Source organism: Oncorhynchus keta, chromosome 7 (genome assembly GCF_023373465.1).
Source record: "Oncorhynchus keta strain PuntledgeMale-10-30-2019 chromosome 7, Oket_V2, whole genome shotgun sequence".
NCBI classification, from domain to species: Eukaryota; Metazoa; Chordata; class Actinopteri; order Salmoniformes; family Salmonidae; genus Oncorhynchus; species Oncorhynchus keta.
The window spans coordinates 16442717-16469718 of record NC_068427.1 but is presented as its reverse complement, the minus strand read 5'-3'; the positions used below and the strand labels follow the sequence as shown (position 1 = coordinate 16469718).

Genomic DNA, 27002 nt, shown 5'->3' with positions numbered 1-27002 from the left:
GGACAACTTGCTCTTTCATGTTGTAAGCCTCTTGACATTTGTGCGGAGGAGCTACTAACTTCACAATTTGCAAATGTGAAGTCTTGATTTGTGCCTTGAGGTATCTATAGCTCTGCTAAAGCCCGTCTAGAATAGGAGTACAAAACCAGTGGAAAGGTTTCTGCAAAACACATCGGGAAAGCCTGGGAAACAATCCCGTTGTATTACATAGACTTTAGTACTGCCTTAATCTCAAAGCATTTACTAACAAGGTAAAAGTACAGTAGGTGGTCTGGAAACAGAATGTCTTAGTCCTTAGGGGTAGTAAACCTTTCTCAAAGCAAGTCTATACAATCCCTCTCTGTACTATAAAGATAACCCACCTCCATCATTGTGGCTTTCTCTGTAGTCAGATGCAATATGGAAACGCCCACCATACTAACCATCTCTTTTGAACCAAGAACCAATCATACAGTCCCCTATAATGGCCAGTTTACACCTACACTCCACCTACACACAGGTTTGAAATTCAAGTAAAAGAAGGCAACTGTGTGCAATACATGGAGAGGCAAAGTAGACAGTGAACAGTGCATGTAGAGAAATGCTGGTGCCTAGGAGAATTTCAACATTTCATTAAGTACTAGTGTTTCATTAGATGCAAACAGATCTAAATAAGCAATTTACAGTTTGAACATACTGGAATAAACAGGGCAAGCCTTTTTGTACAGAACCAGCAGGCATTTAATTAATGGGCATTTGGGGCTTGCATACTAAATAAGTGAGAGGGAAGGCTGCCACTACAGCCTAAGGCAGGATAACTTCAGAGAGACCCGCTAACAGAAGGGGGGAGTCAGACCACTGGGCTAGTGGTCACTCAACCATGGGATTAAAAAGCTTTTAATCCATGTTCCAAAATCATTCTCACCATACAAGGGGAAAATAAAAGATACATGTAGGTGTTGATATTTCCATGGGAGAAAAAAATCAAGTCATGTTACGTGCTCTTTTCTGAAAATGCCACTAACAATGAAAGCATTTCAGTGTTCTCTTGCGGAAAAACATAATGAGCAGGTCTAAAAGGTTTTCTGTGTACTGGGTTAGATGCAAAGCGCACTGTCACTACCGCTTATTCTATTAATGTCTGAATGTAATGGAAAACATGCAATCAAATGCAGGGAATGCCTGCCAGTGTGGCTCGCACTACTAATGTGTTAGAGGCAACAACAAGCCTTTTCCAACAGACCAACTCATGTATTCACGGCATATTCCAGAAAGTGCAAAAGCTTGATTAGTAAGCCCCCATGTATCAAATCGTTACTAGTTACAAGTGTCTACATTGTATTATATTGAGGTATGCAGGTGCCTGTGAAAGAAAAAAAATAACCTTTTGAGCTTGCGTTCTTGCAGTTTCACACAGCTGCAGTCAGAACCCTGCCAGCCTGTCCTTGTTTTGATGGACGATGATGAAAAGCCTGGCACTCCCCCGCCCTGGGCTGTAGTGGGCTGAGTTGGACTCTGTGTCTATGGTTTCCCATTAGCAAGGGAGTTCAGGTTTGCAGTCTGGCTGCTGGGCACAGCGGGTCAGTGCTCACAAAGGCCTGTTTGTTCCCTGGCCTGAAGGGCTCCCTGGGTAAGCATGGCTCCAGAGGGGAGACAAACACACTGGGGCTGCTGCTCCTCCAACACATTTGTCTCTTCCACCCTCTACAGGGGTACATTTCTCTTCTAGGGAGGGATGGCGAAAGGAAACACATTTTTGAGAATGTGGCCCGGGGATACGATAACTTCTGTTGTTCTGGGCAATGGAATTCTCTCAGTGTAAATAGTTTTTTTTGGCTTTGCTTTGTGGTGATTGAGATTTTTTTCTTGGCTTTGAGTTTTTCCCTCTTTCCTGGTTGTCTGTAGAGTCAGAATGTTTTCCTTAGTGTTGTTTCTTTAACCGTGATATATCCACACTGTGCCAAAAGGATGACCTAGTGGCCTTCACTATACTCTATCTTCTTAATTGACCTTCCAATTACACAAATGACATATATAGAGTGTCTGACTTAGTTGAACTGAAGTTCATACTACTTCTGAAATCCAATGGGGTCAATATGATCAATTAATTATTTTATGCTACCTCTCATATTCACACGCACTGTCAGGCTGTCATTTCTAAGAGACAAAATAAATGGCAGCCTCGTCTACTCTTGCTCTTACTGCTGTCAGGTCAGAGATACAATACAGCGCTGCAATCTACAGTCCAAGTATAACTCCATTATTGAGAGGACTTTAAATTGGGAGCTATGTGACACACAGCGGGTTGATTTAGTTTAATGACCATGACAGTGACAGCGCAGTGATGGAAATTGGACTCCCCCTGCAAATTTACATCACTTCAGGGTACTTGGGGCTCTTTTAGCGGTTGCACTTCAGAGCACGAGCCATCAGGAGGTCCTGGATATGTCACGCTTGTCACCTTCCTTTAAGTGTATCTGCAGACGTGGGAGGGGGATTAATATTATATAGCCTACGGAGGCAAACGTACTGTCTTATCAGCACTGCAGATGTGATAAGCACCTCGACCCCATGAAAAACCAGGAAAGATCTCTGCATCAACACAAGCATCTCTTTGTGTTTCGCCTTCACACTGCTACATGCTTTCAATGGCGCTTCACAGACAAAACGGGTGCAATTTCACATTTGTTGTAATTTGACGAGCAGGGATCATTCCATGTGAAATCGACTCGATCTCAGCGTGACCCTTTTCAATTATTTAGGAAGTTGCAATATGGCTTTAGATATGCTGGTCTGATTTCCTGTGATTTGCAGATGTGGGGGGGATTTACACTTAAACTCCACTCTAGGTTTTGGTGGAAAATGGGTTGGCAGGACATTGTGATCACGTCATGTGGCTGCTTAACCTCCCTCCACACCTGTCTCTTTGCTTTTTACTGAAGTGTCACTTTTACTGAAATGAAATGTCAGTTTCCCTGACACTCATTTCACATTAGATCACATTAGTTCACCTCAACGAAGATGTGATTAGCACTGTCATTAGTTTCAGGGGAAACCTACACCATACCGTCATGGAAACTGTACATTATCTTTATTAAGCATTTATAATGATCACTGTATACATTTCCATACATTCCATCAAAGACAGTGTAGTGCAAAAAAGCATTGGTAGGCTATAATATGTTTACTGAAAAGATATGTTGAAAAGAAAAGACAGATATTAGGTTATGTTTATTCCCTAAATCAAAAGCTGCTGCTGTGCTTCATTTGTTTTGGCCTTTTTGTTTTTTCAAGTGTTGCCTGCAGAGAAGGTGTACGTGCTGTATATGCTAAATGTTGCCACGAGGGTCCAGGTGGAAATGTGGCTTGGCTGGCCTTTTCTTACTAAATCATGCGGCTGAGGTCCCTGTTTCATCCTAGCAAGCATCGCTCGCCTGCTGCGATCAGGTATTTACAACCAAATTTAAAGTTACAAAATAAATATCTGCATAGAAATTACAATATTGCTTACAGAACATGACCTTTCAGACGTTTGGTGTATTTGGCATAATCGGTATATTTGGCTTGAGAAAATGGGTGTCCTACTTACACTATACCTAATATGCGGGCCACCCACCAGCGGCAAGGCAGAATCACTCGACAAGCTACCTGACAGCCTCTGTAGTTGTAGGGCCAAGGCCAGTGGCCGCCCAACGGTTCGCAAATCCTCTGACAGTGGGTGTAGCTGCGTCGGCACTCTGAGCAGCAGATCCCCTGGTGGTCTAGCATTGGGTCAAAGGTCATGGTGCCCTCCTCTCCCTCCTGATTGCGCTGTGGAGTGGGAGGTAAGTTATTCATGTTTCTGTTCAATGTTTTCAAATTAACTTCATATGCAGCACACCATTTCTTTTCAGTTGTCCAACTGTGCCCTTTTCGGCATAGCCTACGGTTCTAACAAGCTGAATCAACGTGCAGTGGCAAAGGAGGTAATGATTTTCACTTCCGTTTGTGAAACGCAGGGCCATAAACACGGGGTGTAAAGTTATCACCTACTGCTAGTGACCTTAGATGGCAGCTGTTCATCTAACACCTACCCACCCATGGCACTTTCCAACTAATCTAGTGAGCATTGAGTGTGGGTTTGCACAGATCCCCTCCCCACTGTAGAACTCCTTGTCAAGGATGTTATGACATGTTTTGCCCTAACACAGACTTGGAAGCTCACCGTTCAGTGAAGTATCTTACAAAGGAAACCTGGGGTGCCAAAATAATATCAAAGCTTGAAGAAAACAACTCCTCTTTAAAGTGTACCGACTTCTCAGTACTCACATGGTAGGGGTTTTCTGGGTTGTAGGCAGAGCCGGTGGCTGCTGAGCCCGTGGCCTCCGCCTCCTCCTCTGTGGCTCTCTTGGAGGTGCTATTCTCTGCACGGCTCACTGTGTTCCTCTCCTCAGCAGCTGCCTCAAACTCCTCCATGTCAAACTGACGCTTGGTTCTCTGGGTGTCTCTCTTTCTCCTCTCTCCATCTGTTCCATGAAGCCACAGGAGGCATAGGTATTGGGTCAATAACCACAAGGCACACCACAAATGTCCTCCGAGCAAAATTCTTACATCTAATCGGTCTCTCTGTCGTGCTGAATAATTGAATTAGTTACAGTGATATCAAGGATTCCTTGCATATTTCAAGATCATTCTTTTTTAATGTAAGACAATAGGGGACTCTTGTTTAAGTCTCCAAATAATGTACATCCTGAGAATGTTCAGGTTGTCTTGCTCACTTTTGAAAGACAAATCAGAATGGTTAAAGCATGTAAATTACTTTTACAGATGAATGGCCATTGACTGGTCTGTGTTTATTATTGGGTAGAGGCCAGTTCTACTGTAAATTGGGAAAACCAGTTCTACATTTCCTGTCTTGTGGTTTACAGTCTATCACTTCTCATTCTATAACAACTTTATCTATTTTGCAATCTATAATCTCGTTCTATAACAATTACATATCTCATTCTAGAACAGCCAATACCTATTCTACACTTAACTTTGTGTTTCTCATTCTATCACCAAGCCATGTGATAAGCAAGAGCCAAGACAGAGGAACCTTTAGGATAGGTGGGTTGGAGCCAGAAGATGGGCAGGTCTCCACAGAGGTCCAGGATCTTGGTGCTGAGGAAGCTGCTGTCCTTCAGGGGCTGGTCAGCAGCCACCCACATCAGAGACTCCTCATCAAACTTCACTGGCATGATCTCATCTTCCTGACAGGGTGAAAGACACCTCATGAGGCCATTATTAATACAGTATGGCCACAGGCTTATCACCATTTATAATGCATTTTACATCCATGTCACTCTATCAACAAATGTATGTAAACAAATGAATGAGTTTATGTAAAGCTGTAATGAATCATTGACATATCCTTGCGTAATATGAATGAAAATCTAGAACAGAAGGGGGTGTCTATATTTTCACATAAAGTTAGTGTAATACGGTCAGTTATAGCATTATGGCTAGTTATGTTTAGTATATAAACTCTTAGAAAAAAAAGGTTTCCAAAATGGTTCTTCTTACGCTGTCCCCATAGGAAAACCCTTTTTGGTTCCAGGGAGAATCCTTTTGGGTTCCATGTAGAACCATCTGTGGAAAGGGTCCTACATGGAACCCAAAAGGGTTCGACCTGCAACCAAAAGGGTTCTTCAAAGGGTTCTCCTATGGGGACAGCCGGAGAACCCTTTTAGGTTCTAGATAGCACCTTTTTTTCTAAGAGTGTAGCTTACTGTACCAGGTCAAACATCAATGACTCCTTGTTGAGCGTCTCCACCTCTGGAAGGTTGGCCTTGATTTGCGATTTAATATAACACTTCTCCCCTCCAGAGAACCGGATTCCTGTAATTCCCTGAAGCAGGAGTCACAGAGATGGGATATTTACACTCACATCTTTGCTACTTTCCTAAGCACATGCCAACTCTCCGTTGAGCTACTTCGGAGAGAAAATAAGTACAACTCACAATGTGAAAGTCATGAATCTCCAACGCCTCGTCATTTCCACTCCCAGTTCGGAATCTTTCCAGATTATTATCGGAATCGATTTCCATGGAACCCTCCTCCACCTTTCCATTGATGCTCATACTGTAGTGTACATTGTACACCTAATGAGATTTTAAAATTGAAAGTTACAATGATATTCAAGGTCATGCATAATACATACAGTAAACCATCATAATAATTATTGAAATATTTAACTTGCCAGCTATGAGCTACAAGTGCTCAATAGAATGTTATAAAGCTCTATGTGTAGTACCCAAACCTACAATTATAATAGCCAGAGATAGGCCAGCAAGCTTTCTAACAATAGCCTTTACTGCAAAATCCTACCATGACACAATGCTTCAAAATACCTCCCCTCCTTGTATTCTAATGTGCAACACTTAAAATATTGTGTGATGTGTCGTCCAATCACACAGCTGATTTGAATATAATGTCTCAGAGGAGGGCAGCAGGGCCTTGACATGGATCTATCTTGAGATGTTTGCCCCATAGGTGAGCCCATTATATCACAAATAAATATTGAAGTATCTCTAATGAGACAGTCACCACCACCAAGCCTTAGTTACATGCCCAAAATATTCACATGAACACTATGTGATTCTAATGTGAAATTGGAAAGGTTGATATAGAATTAATTACATTATTTAACAGACATTTAATAAGATTTCAACCAGCAAATCCAAATGCCGTTTTCAATGCCCACCATCCACTGGTAATGTAGTAGATGGTTGTTTTATGATGAATGATTGATTATGTGCAGAGATTTGTTTACCAAGATAACACATTTTTTTCATTTAAAAAATGTGACATGGTTAAAGGTGGCAGACGATTCAGCCTACATTTCTCGTTCCCAGGGTTACAGGTAAACCATCTCCCACAAGTTGAAGGTAGATTTACCTGTCTCGTCCGCATTAAGTTACATCATATAATGACCCATCAAATGAACGACAAATTAAGGCTTACATTTTTGTCACTGGCTTTCCAGAGGTAGAAAGCTCCAATAGATCCGCAAAGCATCAGCACTGCTCCGGCAATGAGAGCCGCAGCCCCAAATCTCAAGAGACGACCAACAGCAACGGGGGTCTTCGTGGCCGACGTACTGTATGCCTTTAGAAAGGTCAGAATGCTAAGTGAGCAACAATGCACACAGTCAATGGCAAAGCATAGTGCCACGAGGAAGCCATATTTCATTTGCAATTCAAACGTTGCACACTAAAGACAATGTAATAGGCTAGGCCTACAGCTCCCGGGAATATGCATTTGAATTATTGAATTTAGGCTACTTACAGGTGGTAGGCATTGTTCAAAGTCCTCTGCAATTGGGACTTTCTCCGAAGTCTCTCCCATGATGGAGCACGTCTGTATGGTGATGGCGCACGTCTGTATGGCCACCGGTGTGGATTCTTTTGGTCGAAATGTCCAGTTTCAGTACTTCAGTGTGAATGACGTGCCACTGACGGAGGGCACGAGGAATTCCGGTGGTCGCCAAAATGGAATTTAGCATGTTTTTTTTTGAAGACTGGTTTTAGTCCATTTTTACCATTCTACCATTTATTTACACTCCATAGTTCCACGTTGGAGGTTGGTGAAAATGGAGCATGTCTAAAATAGCTAGGCTATAGGCCACTAAACTAGTTTCATATTTTGTTTGTTACGGTTGGAATGTACATTTTAATTTGTTTTCTGCACTAATTAATTTCTCAGTGAGAAATGTGGATTTTGTTACTTTTACAGGTGTTCATGGAATAGATTCACAAGAAGTCCAGGAGCATTGGTGAACTTTACCACAGGGGGCACAGGAGGTTATAACTTTGCTTTGTTACAACCAGATAGCTGGTTCAAGCAGCCCTAGCTGGCCTCTCATCATTACATTGTAGTTAAATGATTGGGGTTACTGAAATGCTGTCAGAGATTGGTCTTCATTTGGCCTTCTAATCAGACATGGCTTATTGTGATTCAGAAGAATGTGTCAGTCTCCAAAATCGTAGATTGGAAGTTCATGTGATTAGATGACTGGCCAGTCCCTATGGCCATCCTGCTCCCTCAGAGGTGATAACTAGAGCCATCATCTCCTTGTCTGTGTGCTCCTAATCATGACTAAGTGAGAAAGTGGACCTGAGACCTCGAGGGATTTGGATGTGAACGGCCACAGTTGCTTAGAAACAGGTAGAGGCTGGCTCACGCAATCTCTTATAGGACGATTGGTAAGCCAATAGCCAATCAGAGAGGTGAAGTGATTTTGACTGTCCCATTAGCAATGCATAATGGATATGCAAATTTTATTGTACATGATTTACTTGCTTGAAACACTATTTGGCCTATGTCACTGTTTCAAGTATGATCCTGTGCTGAGCGTATGCATTTAGCCCTCAAGGGTAACTTTAGGGAAGCACTGAGCTGGCTAATTGAGGTTATTCTGTGTGCTTTATAAATATTTTCTGACGAGGATAGGCTACACAATGCCTCTGAGACTTATAAGGCAAGGTGCAATACCATGCAGCAGGCATGTCATGTTGGTCATTTAGCTTTTCATGTAGCCACCTCTGATGAAATCCTGCCTTATCTATTTTGGATGAAGTTAAGCAACATAATATAGTTATAAATAATGAGTAAATGTTTCTAAAATGTTGCTATCAGGCATGATGTTGCCTTTTGTGCTAGGTTATGTGAGCAAAGTTCTCGCTCAATAAAAAAAGGATGTATGAAACCACTGTATTTTTAAGTTTGTTCTGTATGTGAAAAAAACACATCATTTGATTTTTAATATTTATTTCTGCAACGTAGTGACAAAATCTACTACAAACATGGTCATATTTGATACAGATTGTTTTCCACTTGATCAAGGGCCTGTTTAGCCAAAAGGTCCAATGGTCATGCCCCTTTAAATATTAAAATGTCAAACATGCTCTTCAAAGTTCATAATAAAATTGTAGTTTACATTGAATCATTATGAAAAATATATTCTTAATGTACAAAATCTTGCATATTACACATAATACAATAAACAGTCATACAGCATATAAGGAGACTGAAGACACTAAACACTTACTTTAACACTCTAACATCGCAACAATTGGCTATACAGTATATAAAGATGCATAATACTCATTAGATGGGTCGTTCCACCAAATGTGTGACTTTTGCGTCCCTTTGATATTTTAAGTAGAAATTGTGCAGATATGTCAATGTTAAAAGCCTGTTATATTAAAATGAAGTGCACTTTAATTTAGTCCACATGGAAAATCAAATAAATCAGATTTTTTTTTATATGAAAAAAAAATCTGCATTTTGACATGTCCCTCTAAGCATCCTCTGTGACTTCTAGTAAGATTTTAACCCACTTAAACCCCAACATTTCTCCAAGTTTTCACCATCATTGTAAAGCCCTAGTTATTTTGTTGCTTATACAAAATCATTTCTGAAGATTATTAATTATTTCATGTGAATAGGGATTTATTTTAAGATTTTTTAAAAAGGTCAACCCTGTTACGTGAATGTTTTAAAAGTATATTGAACATTTAATAGTCAAATGAAAGTGTAAAAGCAGGTGAGCTGGTTTTACTCTTTTTGGCAATTTTCTGGTGTTTTGTGGTGGAAAACTGAGCGGGTCAAGCATAACGCGTCAACCCTGTTACCCATAGATAGACAGGCTAGCCATTTTTTAATAATTACATTTTGTTTGTGAAGCTTGCATTCAATTGCCCCTCCTGTTGCACACAACAAGCATCCATTCCCCATCACAAGGGGATTTATAGCTAATTTAAGATGAAATCGTCAACCATTTTACAGTCAACCCTGTTAATTTATTTGGCACTTACTGTAGTATTTTTTATAATTCAACCTCTTGAGATGGGTAAATGTGTTTTTTTAAATTAAGTTAAACATGTGCTCTTTATGACAGAATGTAAGAATAAGGTGAAATCAAAAGTTTTTTTGCACCAAGTTCCAACTCAAAAGGCACCTAATTGGTGGAACGACCCAGATGAGCTTCGATTATTGTTCATTGTCCAGATCTTTTAGGACTGTCCATATTCTGGGAGGGATATCTCATCAGTCTCTAGTATCCTGGCTGGTGTTGGTGGACATACCAGAATATAATCCAATTCTTGGTGCTGGACTTTTTCATAGACACTTTGCAGACCATTGATTTTGGGTAGGTGAGCCTGTTGGTAGTAGGAGTCTCTTTGCAGAGTGTTTCGCGGCAGAGAGGCTGTCTTGGAGAAGGTTGAGAGGTGTGGTCCATGGGAGAGGCTGGTCTTGGCTCTAGTGGCAGAGGGGCTCCAGCATCGGTCTGAGTGGCCTAGGATTTTACACTCACTGGTGCAGGCCCAGAGACCTGTGGAAACAACACACCAGCCAAAACAGTTAGACCTTGATGAACCATGCTGCAAATGTTGGGGGTATTATAGCCTTCATTTTATGATACACCATTATCATTTAATATCTTGCCATAAAGACCTTGAGAACATCACAGAGAATAATGCCTTTCATTGAATTTTTAATAATGTGTCATCATTGTGACATATCATTGTGTCTGAAATCACATTAACAGTCTGTGATTGATTAGTAGTCCTTACTGTTTATCGGTGGGGAGTCTTTTTTGTGGCCATCTCCACTGATGTCAGAGTCGCTGTCGTTAAAGTCACTGTCTCCTTTCCCACTGTCCTTCCCACTGAACTGAGGATCTCGCGCGGAGATGGTTGTGAATGAATTACCCTTCCATATGGTTATGGGTCTGAGGGTTTCTTTCCTATAGCCAGGCAGTGTCGAATAACCCTGTGAGGAAGCAAACACAATACACACACACATTAGTTGTGATGGAAAAGCCAACAGCAAAACAATTGACAGCCATTCCATACAGCGAGCCAAAATGACTTACCTCCGAATTACCCTCCATTATTCTGTTGTCAAAGACACACTCCTTTACTTGTCTTCCATCATCAGGAGCTGTTTTTATTGTGTTGCTTGAGGCCAACGGTGCTTTCCCAGGGAAAGGGTGCACATCAAACACATTGCTTTTGTGGTTGGTGATCAATGAATCAATTTGTCTGCTCTCCCCCTTCTCCACGTGTGGCATGTCTTCATTTTCACTGTATCCCGCCTCTAGCTTAACCCGTTTACGTCGACTGCAGGTGGTAGTGATTAAGATGATGGCTAGCAAGAGGAGGGAGCAGCTCCCTGATAGGACTATGATAATGGCTATGTCCCATTCAAAGACCTCCACACTGTCGTTTTGGACCCTAGCAGGAACACTGGGAGGAGTGCCTTCGATGAGAGTGAGGTGTATAGTGGCTGTGGAGGTCAGAGAAGGTGTCCCATTGTCATTGACAGCCACTAGGACTCTCAGTGTTTCAGACGGATCATAGTTCAGCTCATGAGTCACATGTATCTTCCCAGTAACCTTATTGATAGAGAAACCCAAGTGTCCCCCCTCTGTGATTTTGTAGGACATCTGCGCGTTAATGCCTTCTTCAGCATCCGTGGCCTTTATCTGGGTGACAACGTAGCCTGCAGGTGCGTCTTTGGGCAGGAAAATCTCAGCTGATCCCTTATTAAGGATGGGCTCTATGATAGACGGAGCGTTGTCATTCTGATCCAATATTTTTAGATTGATGATGGCACTGCTCTGAAGCTGGGGTGACCCCTCATCACTTGCCTGGATGTGTACCTCCAGATGTTTCATGACTTCATAGTTGAAGCTTCTCAGTGCATATATTGAACCAGAGATTGCATTCAGAGATACAAACGTGTTGACAGGTGATCCCATTATAACACTGTCTAAAAGTCTGTATGTAATTTTGCCGTTAGTCCCCAAGTCTGCATCTCTGGCTTCAACCGTGGTTATATATGCCCCTGGTGCATTATTTTCCACCACAGAAACTTCATAGATAGGCTTAGTAAAGTGTGGGGCGTTGTCATTCTCGTCGCTTAGCCTGATGGTGTATTGTGTGATTTTTCTCAATGGAGGTGACCCAAAATCTTCAGCCATCACTGTTAAATTGTACTCACTAATCTTCTCCCTGTCTAGGAATGCTGCGGTGACAATCATGTAGCTGTCCTCATAAGCCTGTTGAAGTTTGAAATGATCGTGCCCATATAAAGTGCAGTGGACCTGGCTATTGACGCCCGAGTCCCTGTCCGAGGTGCTGATCAGCGCCACTAGGCTGTCCTTGTCTGCTGTCTCGCTGATATATGCGATGCCTGTTGAGATGGAGGTCATTGGCGTAATACTGATTTCTGGGGCATTGTCATTAACGTCTTCGATATGAATTATTATTTTACAGACGGCGGGGGTCGGGTTGGATCCTAGATCAGTCGCCTGAACGTCTAATTCATATGTTTTCTTGGTCTCAAAATCCACTGGGTTCTTAAGTCTCACGCGCCCGGATTTACTGTCCACTTCGAAAAGTTCTCTGATTTCTGCAGAAACCTGTTTTCCGAACCCATAGCCCACCTCTCCATTTAAACCCTCATCTGGATCAACTGCATTTAAGTTCAATAAAACGAATCCAACCTGTGCGTTCTCGGGCAAAGTTACCGAGAAATTATTCTGGTCAAAAACAGGACGGTTGTCATTAAAGTCTGTCACTTTTATTGTTATTTTCGTTGAACCCGACCTATAAGGGTTTCCTCCGTCTGTGGCAATAAGCTCCACCGCATAAGATGACTGAGTCTCCCTGTCTAGCTCTTTCATTAGCACCAACTCCGCATATTTAACCCCATCTGCTCTCAAAAGCACATCAATTGAAAAATGACTGTTGACAGAAATCTGATAGCTTTGGATGTAGTTTGAACCGACATCTGCGTCCTCGGCTGGGTCCAAATGAATACGGAACCCCACGTCGGCATTTTCAGAGATCTCAACTGTAGATTCCTTGTTTGGAAACTCCGGAGAGTTATCATTGATGTCTTTTACCTCCACCTCGACATGGATCAATTTGTACCTCTCTTTTGAAAAACTGACAACATCAAAAGTGATGAGACACTGTAAAGTGTGCCTACAGATTCTCTCTCTGTCAATCCTCTCCCCGACAGAAAGCTCCCCGTCGCTTTCTCTCACCCGGATAAAAGAATCGTTGAATTGTTTCATCATCCTGAAATTAGTATTGGAGCCAAAAGAGGGACTCAAGGACATGTCCTTGGCCAGGTTACCGATCACTGTTCCTGGACTTCCCTCCTCATTGGTCTGGTATTTCAGAGTATTTCCCTCAGACTCGGCTAGTGAAAAAAATAACATTTGTAATCCAAAAATCCACCCATGCCAACCTGTTAAAATGCCACACATCATGTTCAAGGCCGCGGTGGATTTGTTAGTTAACAGAGCCAAGCCGTTTCACTTTCACTCAACCGATTTGACCACTTCACCCGGTGGAAATGCCTGCCGTCTACAGCAACAACAGCACCTTCTCTGAACTGTGCTGAAAGTCCGTTGTTCATTGCGCGCTGCAGCCAGTCAAGCAGGCGCGCTTGTTGCCTGCCGCCTTCCACACAGCTCCAAATCCTGCAGTGGCGAGGAGGTTTATACAGCTACGCATGCTAATGAGACGAAGTGTGACCAATCCTCCGCTTTAGAATTAAAAATAGCCCTCATGAAAGACCTCTAAGCCTGTTTTCAATGTACATAGAGCTAAAGCAGCAAAATAAAAAGGATATGCTCTGCTTGGAGTCAAGCCTCATGCATTGGTTTGTATCATCTGATTGCAACTGTCTTCGGTTGATATTGTGTTTGTTGTTATATGTTTATTACGATAAAATTGCATTGCTAATGATTTATGTTGTTGTTGTCACCTATTCTACACGTTCCTCTAATATGTTTTGTAGGTACAAAAAAAAAGGTTAAATAGATGAAGATTGGCTTTGGGGTATTCAGCTAGACTGCGGGTCACTATGGGTGTGTGAGAAGGAAGATATGGGGAAGTTATAGGTCAGGATGGATTCGTTTACATGGGCCAGGTTATGAGTGTGTGTGTGACTATCTAAGCAACACAACGCAATAAAGTAGCATACCTCATGCTTGTTTTTGTGCTGTATGGTAACCTGGTGAATCCGTCTTATGGCACCCGGACTGTACTGCTGACTTGCAACTTGTATCTCTTGTAGATAGCAAATGATACACAGCGAGAACAAAGGGTGAAAACAAATAACACCCATTCTCATGTGTTTACAGTGCACTTATTCAACAGAGAAGTTAACCTTTTGTCCTAATTGATCAGTTCACGCAAACATTCTTTTTTGGGGGGAGAATCCTCATTAAAACAAAATGCCATCTTGAAACCTCTAAGTAGCAGCAACTTATTCAACTTCAGTTCTCAGTTCCAACGTTTGAATTCTATGCTGTCTGCCATCCACTGCATGACATTTTTCCATAAAACTACAGAGAATACTTTCTGAGTTGTGAGATAACGGCATGGCCTGGGCTCCATTGGCCCATGATAACATTTTATGCTTAATGCTGTGATTTATATGTATGAAAGTGTTATTTCTGTGAAAGTTTGGGGGCAAATCTTTCATGGCCTTGAATGGATTCCACAAGACAGAGAAAAGAGGTAAAGCAGTGGAGGACTGTTTCTGGGAAGATATGGATTTAACATTTACAGTTGGCCCATAGACACAATTCCCTTTTTAATGGGATTGTAAATTCATTCAGTTTCAGGGGATGCCTTTGCGTTAAGTTTGCTAATTACTTTGGTCCATAACATGCCTGAAGACATACCATGATAGTCTGCGTTTGTGGAAGGCACTTAGCTTCTCAGTCTTTTACAAAGGTTAGAAATCAGAGGCAAATTACACAGCGTTGGAGCTCAACTGGCCTGATTAATGCTCCACTAGTCCAGCGGATAGGTGAAATAATTGTTCCATTTTATTATAGAAGTAGAGATCTCCCATTTTAGTCCAGTGTTAAGTAAACAAATATACCCAATATTGTTCCATTTTATGATACAAGTATTAAACATGGTACTAATACTAGATAACGTAAGAAACATTTAACAAATTGGAGGCAGGCTTGGAAGCATATTTTAATATTCTAAATGAACATCTGAGCGATCCTTTTTGCAGGTGCATGGTAACAGTTGAATAAGATGAGATAAAATAAGAAACCCGCACACTGCTCTTGCTAGTATCACTGCTCCTTAATAAGCATTACGTATCGGCCTCAAGGCCTTTGTCAGAGATTGTGCGGATTTAGTTTTTTTTTTCTCAAGCATCTTTCAATAAAATGTCTGCCATTCAGATTTCCTGTTTGAAAACAAAATAAAAAAATAATTCCAAACAATACCCAAATGACTTTGTAGTGTTACAGTGCCTTGCGAAAGTATTCGGCCCCCTTGAACTTTGCAACCTTTTGCCACATTTCAGGCTTCAAACATAAAGTTATTTGGATACAAAAAGATTTCCCAAGCTTTAAACATCCCAAGGAGCACTGTGCAAGCGATAATATTGAAATGGAAGGAGTATCAGACCACTGCAAATCTACCAAGACCTGGCCGTCCCTCTAAACTTTCAGCTCATACAAGGAGAAGACTGATCAGAGATGCAGCCAAGAGGCCCATGATCACTCTGGATGAACTGCAGAGATCTACAGCTGAGGTGGGAGACTCTGTCCATAGGACAACAATCAGTCGTATATTGCACAAATCTGGCCTTTATGGAAGAGTGGCAAGAACAAAGCCATTTCTTAAAGATATCCATAAAAAGTGTTGTTTAAAGTTTGCCACAAGCCACCTGGGAGACACACCAAACATGTGGAAGAATGTGCTCTGGTCAGATGAAACCAAAATGGAACATTTTGGCAAAAATGCAAAACATTATGTTTGGCGTAAAAGCAACACAGCTCATCACCCTGAACACACCATCCCCACTGTCAAACATGGTGGTGGCAGCATCATGGTTTGGGCCTGCTTTTCTTCAGCAGGGACAGGGAAGATGGTTAAAATTGATGGGAAGATGGATGGAGCCAAATACAGGACCATTCTGGAAGAAAACCTGATGGAGTCTGCAAAAGACCTGAGACTGGGACGGAGATTTGTCTTCCAACAAGACAATGATCCAAAACATAAAGCAAAATCTACAATGGAATGGTTCAAAAATAAACATATCCAGGTGTTAGAATGCCCAAGACAAAGTCCAGACCTGAATCCAATCGAGAATCTGTGGAAAGAACTGAAAACTGCTGTTCACAAATGCTCTCCATCCAACCTCACTGAGCTCGAGCTGTTTTGCAAGGAGGAATGGGAAAAAATGTCAGTCTCTCGATGTGCAAAACTGATAGAGACATACCCCAAGCGACTGACAGCTGTAATCGCAGCAAAAGGTGGAGCTACAAAGTATTAACTTAAGGGGGCTGAATAATTTTGCACGCCCAAATTTTCAGTTTTTGATTTGTTAAAAAAGTTTGAAATATCCAATAAATGTCGTTCCACTTCATGATTGTGTCCCACTTGTTGTTGATTCTTCACAAAAAAAAAATACAGTTTTATATCTTTATGTTTGAAGCCTGAAATGTGGCAAAAGGTCGCAAAGTTCAATGTTTGAAGCCTGAAATGTGGCAAAAGGTCGCAAAGTTCAAGGGGGCCGAATACTTTCGCAAGGCACTGTACCTACAGTTGAAGTCGGAGTTTACATACACCTTAGCCAAATACATTTAAACTCAGTTTTTCACATTTCCTGACATTTCATAGTAAATGTCATAGTAAAAATTCCCTGTATTAGGTCAGTTAAAATATCACCACTTTATTTTAAGAATGTGAAATGTCAGAATAATAGTAAAGAAAATGATTTATTTCAGCTTTTATTTCTTTCATCACATTCCAAGTGTGTCAGAAGTCTACATACACTCAATTAGTATTTGGTAGCATTGCCTTTAAATTGTTTAATTTGTGTCAAACGTTTCGGGTAGCCTACTACAAGCTTCCCACAATAAGTTTGGTGAATGTTGGCCCATTCCTCCTAACAGAGTGGGTGTAACTGAGTCAGGTGTGTAATGCCTCTTTCCTCGCCCAAGTGTTTTCAGTTCTGCCCACAAATTTCTATAGGATTGAGGTCAGGGCTTTGTGATGGCTAATCCAATACCTTGACTTTGTTGTCCTTAAGCCATTTTGCCACAACTTTGGAAGTATGCTTGGGGTCATTGTTAATTTGGAAGACCATTTGCGACCAAGCTTTAACTTCCTGATTGATGTCTTGAGATGTTGCTTCAATATATTCACCTCATTTTCCTCCCTTATGATGCCATCTATTTTGTGAAGTGCACCAGTCCCTCCTGCAGCAAAGCACCCCCACAACATGATTCTGCCACCCCCGTGCTTCACGGCTGGGATGGTGTTCTTCGGCTTGCAAGCCGCCCCCTTTTCCTCTAAACATAACGATGGTCATTATGGCCAAACAGTTATATTTTTGTTTCATCAGACCAGAGGACATTTCTCCAAAAAGTATGATATTTGTCCCCATGTGCAGTTGCAAACCGTAGTCTGGCTTTTTTTCTGGTGGTTTTGGAGCAGTGGCTTCTTCCTTGCTGAGCAGCCTTTCAGGTCATGTTGATAGAGGACTCGTCTTACTGTGGATATAGATACTTTTGTACCTGTTTCCTCCAGCATCTTCACAAGGTCCTTTGCTTGTTGTTCTGGGATTGATTTGCACTTTTCGCACCAAAGTGTGTTCTTCTCTAGGAGACAGAACGTGTCTCCTTCCTGAACGGTATGATGGTGGCGTGGTCCCATGGTGTTTATACTTGCGTATTATTTCATGCGTTCATGCATGCAGTCAACTTAGTGTATGTAAAATTCTGACTCACTAGAATTGTGATACAGTAAATTATAAGTGAAATAATCCATTGGTAAACAATTTTTGAAATAATTACTTGTGTCACAAAGTAGATGTCCTAAACGACATGCCAAAACTATAGTTTGTTCACAAGAAATTTGTGGAGTTGTTGAAAAAATAGTTTTAATGACTCCAACCTAAGCGTATGTAAACTTTCGACTTCAACTGTATAATGTGATATTCTGTTTTGTGTCAATTTTAAGAAATGTGACAGCAAACCTACCCTGTACACGTCACTTTAGGTAAAATCCCATAGGAATATATTATGTCCAGCACATAGATAGGTAACCCTTGATGATGAGACCTTTGAATAAATACACATTGAGTAAACTACTACATAAAGATGTAGAGCTATAGTGTCATTGCAGAACTAATAAGATATTATACTCTGAAAGACCAGTTTTAAAAAATGACCGCCAACCAGCTACATTGGGTCGAATTGGACAGGAATCATATTGGTACATGCAGCCCAATGATGGCTTAAAATGTTTGTGGCGGGGCTCGAGTGGCTCAGCTGCCTAAGGCACTGCGTTACAGTGTTACGGCATCACTTCAGCCTGGGGATCAATCCCAGGCTGTGTCATTACCGGCCGTGACCGGGAGTCCCATAGGTCAGTGCACAATTGGCCCAGTGTCATTCTGGGTTAGGGGAGAACTTGGCTGGAGGGGGCTTTACTTGGGTCATTGCGCTCTAGCAACTGCAGGCTGACTTCGGTCATCAGTTGAATGGTGTTTCCTCCGACACATTGGTGCAGCTGGCTTCTGGGTTAAGCGAGCAAGTGTTAAGAAGCAGGGTTTGTCTGTTCATGTTTTTGAGGATGCATGACTCGACCTTAGCCTCTCCTGAGACCGTTGGGGAGTTTCAGCAATGAGACAAGATTTTGCTTTTTTAGGGGTACTAAGCTAACATATGGTAGACTTTAACTTTTAAAAGTCTAAGGCATGGGCAGGGGGTGGGGGAGTACTAAGCTAGCATATGGAATTGTTTTAAGATGGTCATACCATGGATCATTTTAAATAAAAAATTAAAAATCTAAGTAACCTTTTGAACCTTTACCTTCAGACGAGTCCAGAGACACTTGTGGAGGTCATAGAGCAAAGCCATCATAGAAGAACACCGTGGGGTCATAGTGTGGTCATATTAGTTTGTAGTCCAAATGGTTCGGACGCTACTGACAGAAATTGGCACATCAGCGTTACAGACTTCAGACGAGTCACGTGGGGCTTGTGGGGGTCGTAGAGAAAAACGAGAGTGGTCATATTAGTTTGTAGGCCAAACTTTTTGGATGCTACAGACGTTTTCATGAGAAGAACGATTTTTGGGACGTCTCTTAGTCTGACAAACACCGCTGTAGCTCGGCCACCTTCCACCGCAGATGCAGAAGGCCGATTGAGGCACAACCCATTTATATCTCTAGTTTAAACATATTGCGATGGGGATTTTTTTATTATGTTACTTAGATTGGCAGTATTTAACATTAAGAAACATCTATTTGATACTTTTAAGTGTTTTAATGTAAATGTAAAATATGGAAAATGAGGATGAAATGAGGAGGATGAAAGGGAATTTCTTTCGCACTTTTTCACCACTTTTCGACAAAATATTTAAAGGATTCATATGGCATACTTGGGCCAAACATTTTAAGCCATCATTGGGCTGTATGTACCAATTATTTATGGAGATATGACCATGTCAAGCCTGTCCAACATGGCCCTATGGAGCTGTTTGATGGTAATTTTGAAAAACGGAGTATAATCACGGATGTAGTGCTGCCGGAGGGCACAAGAGTGACCAATCAATGTCTCGTAAGATCACTTAATTAATTATTAATTACTATTCTGCATTTAGCTTGCATACAATAGCAAAAACACCATGTCATTTCTTATGAAGACACTCCAGAAGATATAAATGCATAATCTCATGAAAATGAGTGAGAATGGTTATGGTCGGCATTCAGATGCAGCTTGGACGTTTCACCCTTAAAAAAAAACGAAAATAATTATCATTCACAATTGACATTGAGGATAGCCTATTTTGAAATTAGGTAGGCCTAATTTGGTGTTTGTGGGTATTACAAAAATACATTCATTCAAGTCAATGTGTGTGGGCATAGGCAGACATTGCATTTGGTTGATGTGTTTTATGCATGTGATATTATTCAACAGGCTACAGTACAAAAGTTGATTGAGAAATTGTCACTTATTTACTTTTGATATCCGGCATCAAAAAAAAGTAGCACTAGACGACTTAAATCTGCAATGGCACTATAGCTAGACATCATAGTTTAGACTTTCGTATACTTTGTTTAGAGGCTCAGAGGTCTCACCATGAAAGTATTTTGTTAAAATGAGTTGCATGTCTCTCTGTTGGACATAATACATTCCTTTGTACAGGGCAGGTTTCCTGGGATGATTATTTTTTTTATTTTTTTTTATTTCACCTTTATTTAACCAGGTAGGCTAGTTGAGAACAGGTTCTCATTTGCAACTGCGACCTGGCCAAGATACAGCATAGCAGTGTGAACAGACAACACAGAGTTACACATGGAGTAAACAATTAACAAGTCAATAACACAGTAGAAAAAAAGGGGCAGTCTATATACAATGTGTGTTATGATAAAGGATATGTATATATGTATTTTTTTTGGCTATTTTATTGTGTTTTCAAGACCCCCTCAATCATTTTAAGCTGTTATTGGGCTGTGCGTACCAATTATTTATGGAGATAAGGCCAAGTGAATCTAGTCCAACATGGCCCCCATGCAGCTGGTTGGCAGCCATATTGGAAATGGCAGCCATATTGGAAATGGCAGCCATATTGGAAATGGCAGCTTGGAAATGGCAGCCATATTGGAAATGGCAGCCATATTGGAAATGGCAGCCATATTGGAAATGGCAGCCATATTGGAAATGGCAGCCATATTGGAAATGGCAGCCATATTGGAAATGGCAGCCATATTGGAAATGGCAGCCATATTGGAAATGGCAGCCATATTGGAAATGGCAGCCATATTGGAAATGGCAGCCAGGGGAATACAAAATGTGCAACGGCCAAAAAGACTTCTTTAGAGATGCCCCAGCTGTGTGTGAAATGTGGTGGCTCTATCGCAGTCCACCCTTCATTTCCCGTGGCCACTGGACCATGTTCAAAAGGACCTCAATAAAACCCTCATGGGGGTCTTTTAAGAGTATTTTATGATTGTAATTGTTGTCTATATTGTCTTTGGGATTTATTTAGTGGGCCGGTGACATTACAAAGTCATTTTGAAAATAGTGAAAATAAAGAAAAACCATTGAATGAGTAGGTGTGTCCCAACTTTTGACTGGTACTGTATATATTTTTCTCACGGGAAAAAAGTCTGAAATTTCTAAGTGGAAATTACAAACTTCAGAAGCATTTTTATCCCTCAAATACACTAGAAGTTTCAAATGTCCTGCATTGCAGGAAAGTTCTACTGCAACAGGGGATCAAATCTGTAAACCAATGACCTTGTTACCATAAAGTGCAGTGCTAATATCAATGTAAGGTGCGTTGCCATAAAATAAACTTAAAGAGCAACAAAAGAGTAAATGCTGCATTATTCTGAAGAACATGTGTGACTACTTGGGACATATTTTACATATATTTACATTACTGCAAATACATAACATCTGGTAAAATGTTATGGGATGAGGCTCTGACATGGTGGGGACAGTGCCAGTGAAGAAAAGACAACTTGGATATTGACATTCTTGCTTTAAAAAGTATAAATAATTGACTTCTGAATTCTTTAAAGCAAGAAAAGATCTCCCATTGTAGAACAGCAGATAAGAACCAAATATGCCCAAGATCGTATAAAATTATAAAACGTGGTACACTAATACTAGATACATTGAGGAACATTTTGAAACATTGGAGACAGACAGGGAAGCATGTCAGTCAACCATGGGTCAGTCATTCAGTTTCAGCGGATGCCTTTGCATTTTAAGTTCACTAATCAATTTGGTTCATAACATGCTTGAAGAAATACCATGATTGTCTGCATTTGTGGAAGGAACTTAGCTTCTCAGTCTTTTACAAAGATTATAAATCAAAAGGCAAATCACATGGCGTTGGAGCTCAACTGGACTGATTAAAGCTCCAACAGTCCAGTGGATAAGTGAAATAACTGTTCCATTTTATGATACAAATTTAGTAAACTATTACTAGATACCATAAAAAAACATTTGAAAGATTAGAGACGGTCTGGGAAGCCTGTCAGTCAACCATTGTAATAAAATGGCCGCCATACAGATTTCCTGTTAGGAGAAAAAGCTGTCATCAAGGCAAAGGGTGGCTACTTTGAAGAATCTCAAATATATTTTGATTTGTTTAATACTTTTTGGACACTACATAATTCCATGTGTTATTTCATAGTTGTACTGTCTTCACTATTATTCTACAATGTAGAACGTAGTAAAAATAAAGAAAAACCCTTGAATGAGTAGGTGTGTCCAAACTTTTGACTGGAACTGTACATCAAATGTGAATTATTACATCACATAATAATTCACATTTCCTGTTGCTGTGGGATTATTTTCCTGTTGTAGCAAACTGGCTCAAATTAAGATTCAACATAATAATATTAAGCCATTTCATCTCAGATGAAGTATAGGGCCCAATAGGGATCTTTATGGTCTTATTGAAAGATCATAATAATGGGATCATGCTACCCTTCCTCTCAGCTGTGCCCTTAGTTTTCCCCAAGTAAACATCAACATCTCTTGATCCGTCTGCATAATTGCCTATTGTCATCATTCTGGCAGCATTTAGACATTTCTAAGAGGGTTACAACAATTAGGTCATGTTATGGTTTTAAATGTATGTACTTGAACAGATGATAGGTTTAGTGTTTTAATTTTTCTCTGTGTTACTTTTTGAAGAGAGTGTTAGGCTATTCTCTACAGGGTGAGATTTAACTAATGAGAATATGTAGTAGAGCAATACAATGCGATTATCTGGGTTTTGTACTCCACATATAGGAGGGTCCCTAGATTGTGTGACTCTCTATGTGCTTATTATAAGTGTTGAAATGCATTAACCAAAAACTTTTAAACACTTGCCATCAATTCCCGAATGGCTACAGATCCCATAGGCAACATCAGTATTTTTTGTTCAGAAATAACTCTCAACTGATTAATTCAAACATCAAAATGAAACTCTGGTGGTGTTTTTGTGTTTGGTGCGAGAATAGAAGGTTGTGCCATCATGAGGGGTTCAAACCCCACTGAAAACCACAAATTCAGAAAGGAGCCGGTATGATGTTTTATTGATTCTTCTCCAAGACCCAGGAGACAATAAAGTGCTTGAATATTTCATTTCTCTCTCTCTCTTTATGTTTGCACTGAGAGCTATCTCCCAATGTTCAAGGTGTCTGTTAGAGGTGTCCCTCAGCAGTTTTAAACAAAGTGATTATTATATATGAGCGAGATGACGATTCAGAGGGAAAACCATAGTGTTACAGATGCGAAGGAACTCTGACACTACGGTCTGTATTTACAGCATAAACACGAAGAATATACTGTACATCTGGGTCATGTTCCAAGCCATACAGCTTTCTGATAACATATTTACATACTGGTAACCAAATTAGCTGAAATATGAATAAGAGATAAAGCAACATACCCATGATTTGAATAATATTTGATCCACATGTATCTTGTAGGCGTACTTCCATCTAAGTAAACCATCTTAATACTTCCATCTTAGTAAACCATCTTGCCATAAATATGGTACAGATGGGAGAAGTGTTCTTATCAAGTTTTTTTCTGCCACAGGGGTTAAAGATCAAATCCAATTTTATTTGTAACATGCTTTTTAAATAACAGGTGTAAGGGACCTCCCGAATGGTGCAGCGGTCTAAGGCACTGCATCGCAGTGCTCGCGGTGTAACTACAGATCCGGGTTCGATCCCAGGCTGTGTGTCGATGCCAGGCCGTGACCGGGAGACCCATGAGGTAACACACAATTGGTCCAGTGCCATCCAGGTTAGGGGAGGATTTGGTTGGCCGGCATGTCCTTGTCCCATTGCGCTCTGGCGGGTAAGGTGCTGACACGGGGACCAGACGTTGTTTCCTCTGACACATTGGTGCAGCTGGCTTCCGGGTTTAGCGAGCGATGTGTCAAGAAGCAGTGCGGCTTGGCAGGGTTTTGTTTTGGACCTTTGCCTCTTCCAAGTCCGTACGGGAGTTGCAGCGATGGGACATTATTGTAATTACCAACTGGGGAGAAAAAGCGGTCAAAAGTAATACAAAATAAACAAACAGGTGTAGACTAACAGTGAAATGTTTTCTTATGAGCACTTCCCAACAATGCAGAGAGAAAAATAATAACACAAGGAATAAATACACAATGAGTAACAATAACTTGGCTAAATACACAGGGTATCGAGTTAATGTGGAGGGGTATGAGGTAATTGAGATAGATATTTACATATTGGTAGGGATAAAGTGACTAGGCAACATGATAGATAATAAAGAGTAGCAGCAGCGTATATAATGAGTCAAAATAGTTTGTGCAAAAAGGTTCAATATATATAGTCAGTACAGATAAATGTGGAGATTTCTCCCTTTTTCTTTGCTAAAAACAATGCAGAATTAGAGGCATGAGCATCAGAAGGCAGGAAGAGGTACAATTATGCAAAGTGGAGTCAAAAGAATCTGTAATAGCTCATGTGGAATGAATGTGTCAACAAGGTGTTCACAATCACTGGCAGATTTAGTTAATTACACATGACACCATTTCTTCCCTAGCAAATGGGAAGTGCCCAACTGCTGGGCAGTATACAGTCTCGCACTCTGGGATAAAACTACTGAAGAGGACATTGTATTGCCAGACTCCAGAACTGGAAGATAATCTGCTCTGAAAAATAGGCTTTGTTTGTGCTACTGTATTGCAGTTACTGTAGTAAAGGGATAGTTTACCCAAATTACAAAATTACATATTGGTTTCCTTTCCCTGTAAGCAGCCTATGGACAAGGTATGACAGCAATTCATGCTTTGGTACAGTTTCTCTGGCACTGTTTCCAAATGCATTTGTGGCACAAATCACATTCAAGTAATGGGACCAATATTAGCATTTTCTGTGCATCATGTTCAAATAATTAATAAGTGACTTTGATGCGCTTCAGAATCTATTTTAGATTATTTTGGACGATAAGACATGATGCACAAAACCAAATAAAAATCGGTCCAGTGACCTGGGATTTGCACCACAAATGTTAGCATTTGGAAACAGTGCCATGGAAATAAAACCTAAAGCATGGATTTATGTCATACCTTGTCCATAGACGTCTTACAGGGTAAGAAAACCAAATGTGTCATTTTGTCATTTGGGTGAACTATCCCTTTCAGGAAGATAAACTTGTCTTCAGTTCCCTTACCGAAAAGCAACACACAGCAAATTCCCCAGTGTTAAAATAACACTGAAAGTGTGGACCCGTATAGACACTGAACAGCGTGGAATTAAATAAAGCTTTATTTGGATATTTCGCAGTGCCTTGCCTTTCGAGTGAATTGTCGAGTTACTATCCATGACTGCATTTGTTAGTGACAGATAGATGCTTGTTGCATTCATCCATTTTTCAGTCCTATGGACTTCACCGAGTGAGATCCTAAGTGAATATGTCATCATTAAAATGTTATTATTGAACACATGAAATACATTGTAATAAGGCCTTATTTTGAAGTGTTTTCTATAGAAAAAAAATATGGGTTGTTTGGATGACCCAACTGCTGGGTTGCAGGCATTTGGTCACTTAGTTGTTGTTTTGGTTTTTTGAACCGTAAGGTATTTTTTTTTATTCTGGGTTATTGAGATATTAACCAGCCGGTCAGATCAGAAGAATGGAGGTTTAGCATAGTAGGAGTGTGGCTTTCAGGAAGTTATTTTTGCCCACCAGTGAGAGTAAATGTCATTCCGATTAATCTGTTCTGTTGAATTGTTATCTCCTAACAGTTGAACACCAACCATTTTGTTGCTTTAATGAAGCTTACAGAATTGTAGGAGTTCCTTAAAAGCCTATGCAAATCCCAATGTGATATCCCCAATGGGTTAATAACCACTTTGTTGCAATATGTAAATAGCAACTTGAATATGTGTCACGACTTCCACCGAAGGTGGCTCCTCTCCCTGTTCGGGCGATGCTCGGCGGTCGTCGTCACCGGCCTACTAGCTGCCACCAATCCATTTTTCCTTTTCGTTTGGGTCTGTCTGTTTTTGTTATCACCTGTGTCTGATTAGTGATCGGTGGGTTTATTAACCTCCGCTGCCTGCTAGTCTTTGTGTGGGATTATTTTGCTGTGTTAGCTCTGTTAGGGGTGCGTGTTTTTCCCTCACAGTCGTTGTACCGTTGGTACTGTGTTAGGAGTAGAGGTTTCTCCTCCGTGTGTTTTGTGATTTTCCCCGCCTGTTGTTGGTGGGTTGGGACTTATATTAAACGACTGTGCAAACTGGAATTTCTTGCTCTCCTGCTCCTGACTCCTGCAACAACCTCTTCTTAGGAGGCACCTAACAATATGTTTGTATTAGAATATATAATGTGTAACAATATTCAAGTAAAATGTTGCATTGAGGTGTACAAACTTAACATGACCAACAGGAATTACATTTGTGACCTGATTCAGGAACCTAGGCATATGTTGCAAGTCATGACTTCACCGGAGAGCCGTTTGAACGTAAAATAAATGTTTTATCAAAATGTGTTTTTTGGCAGAAATGCCTTCTCGAACATGTGAACTTTCATCTTCCTTAATAACAAATGTGTATGCCATCTGTAAAAATGAATACAATTGTTAAAATTACAAGCCTTATTGGTTAAGCAACAGAATAAGTGAGCAACCTTACCACTAGCCATGATTGACTGAGATAATGAGTGTGCTTGACAAGCCGAGCAATGATTTCGGATTGGTCTGCCATATATAAGGATTTTGTCTATTGAGCTCGTTAGTCTGTGTTGGTAATCCTGTAAAACGCGGCTTTTTAAAAATGTATTGTGTAGTGGAGCTGCATAAGTGTTGCTCTCTACCTTCTGAAATAAGTGGAATTAGAGTATGATAGCTAAAGAGATGGAGACAACTGTCTCTGGATTACACCTTCAAACTAAGGGCAACGGTGGTGTGGCATTCCTGACAGGAAGACGCGTCCATCATGCATGATGATGTA

General features: G+C 40.7%; 2 protein-coding genes across 2 annotated transcripts; both read right to left on the bottom strand.

Moving 5' to 3' along the window:
• Positions 1–3085: 3085 nt before the first annotated feature.
• cnmd (chondromodulin) lies at positions 3086–7387 on the bottom strand. The gene is made up of 7 exons (XM_035772977.2): positions 7288–7387; positions 6964–7107; positions 5961–6101; positions 5735–5848; positions 5057–5210; positions 4288–4484; positions 3086–3789 (listed from the first exon to the last, which is right to left on the bottom strand). The coding sequence occupies exons 1-7, from the start codon at positions 7345–7347 to the stop codon at positions 3565–3567; spliced, it is 1035 nt and encodes a 344-aa protein (XP_035628870.1). The 5' UTR covers positions 7348–7387; the 3' UTR covers positions 3086–3564.
• Positions 7388–8758: 1371 nt separating this feature from the next.
• LOC118386087 (protocadherin-8-like) lies at positions 8759–13482 on the bottom strand. The gene is made up of 3 exons (XM_035773492.2): positions 10880–13482; positions 10578–10776; positions 8759–10336 (listed from the first exon to the last, which is right to left on the bottom strand). The coding sequence occupies exons 1-3, from the start codon at positions 13286–13288 to the stop codon at positions 10017–10019; spliced, it is 2928 nt and encodes a 975-aa protein (XP_035629385.1). The 5' UTR covers positions 13289–13482; the 3' UTR covers positions 8759–10016.
• Between the last annotated feature and the right edge of the window lie 13520 nt (positions 13483–27002).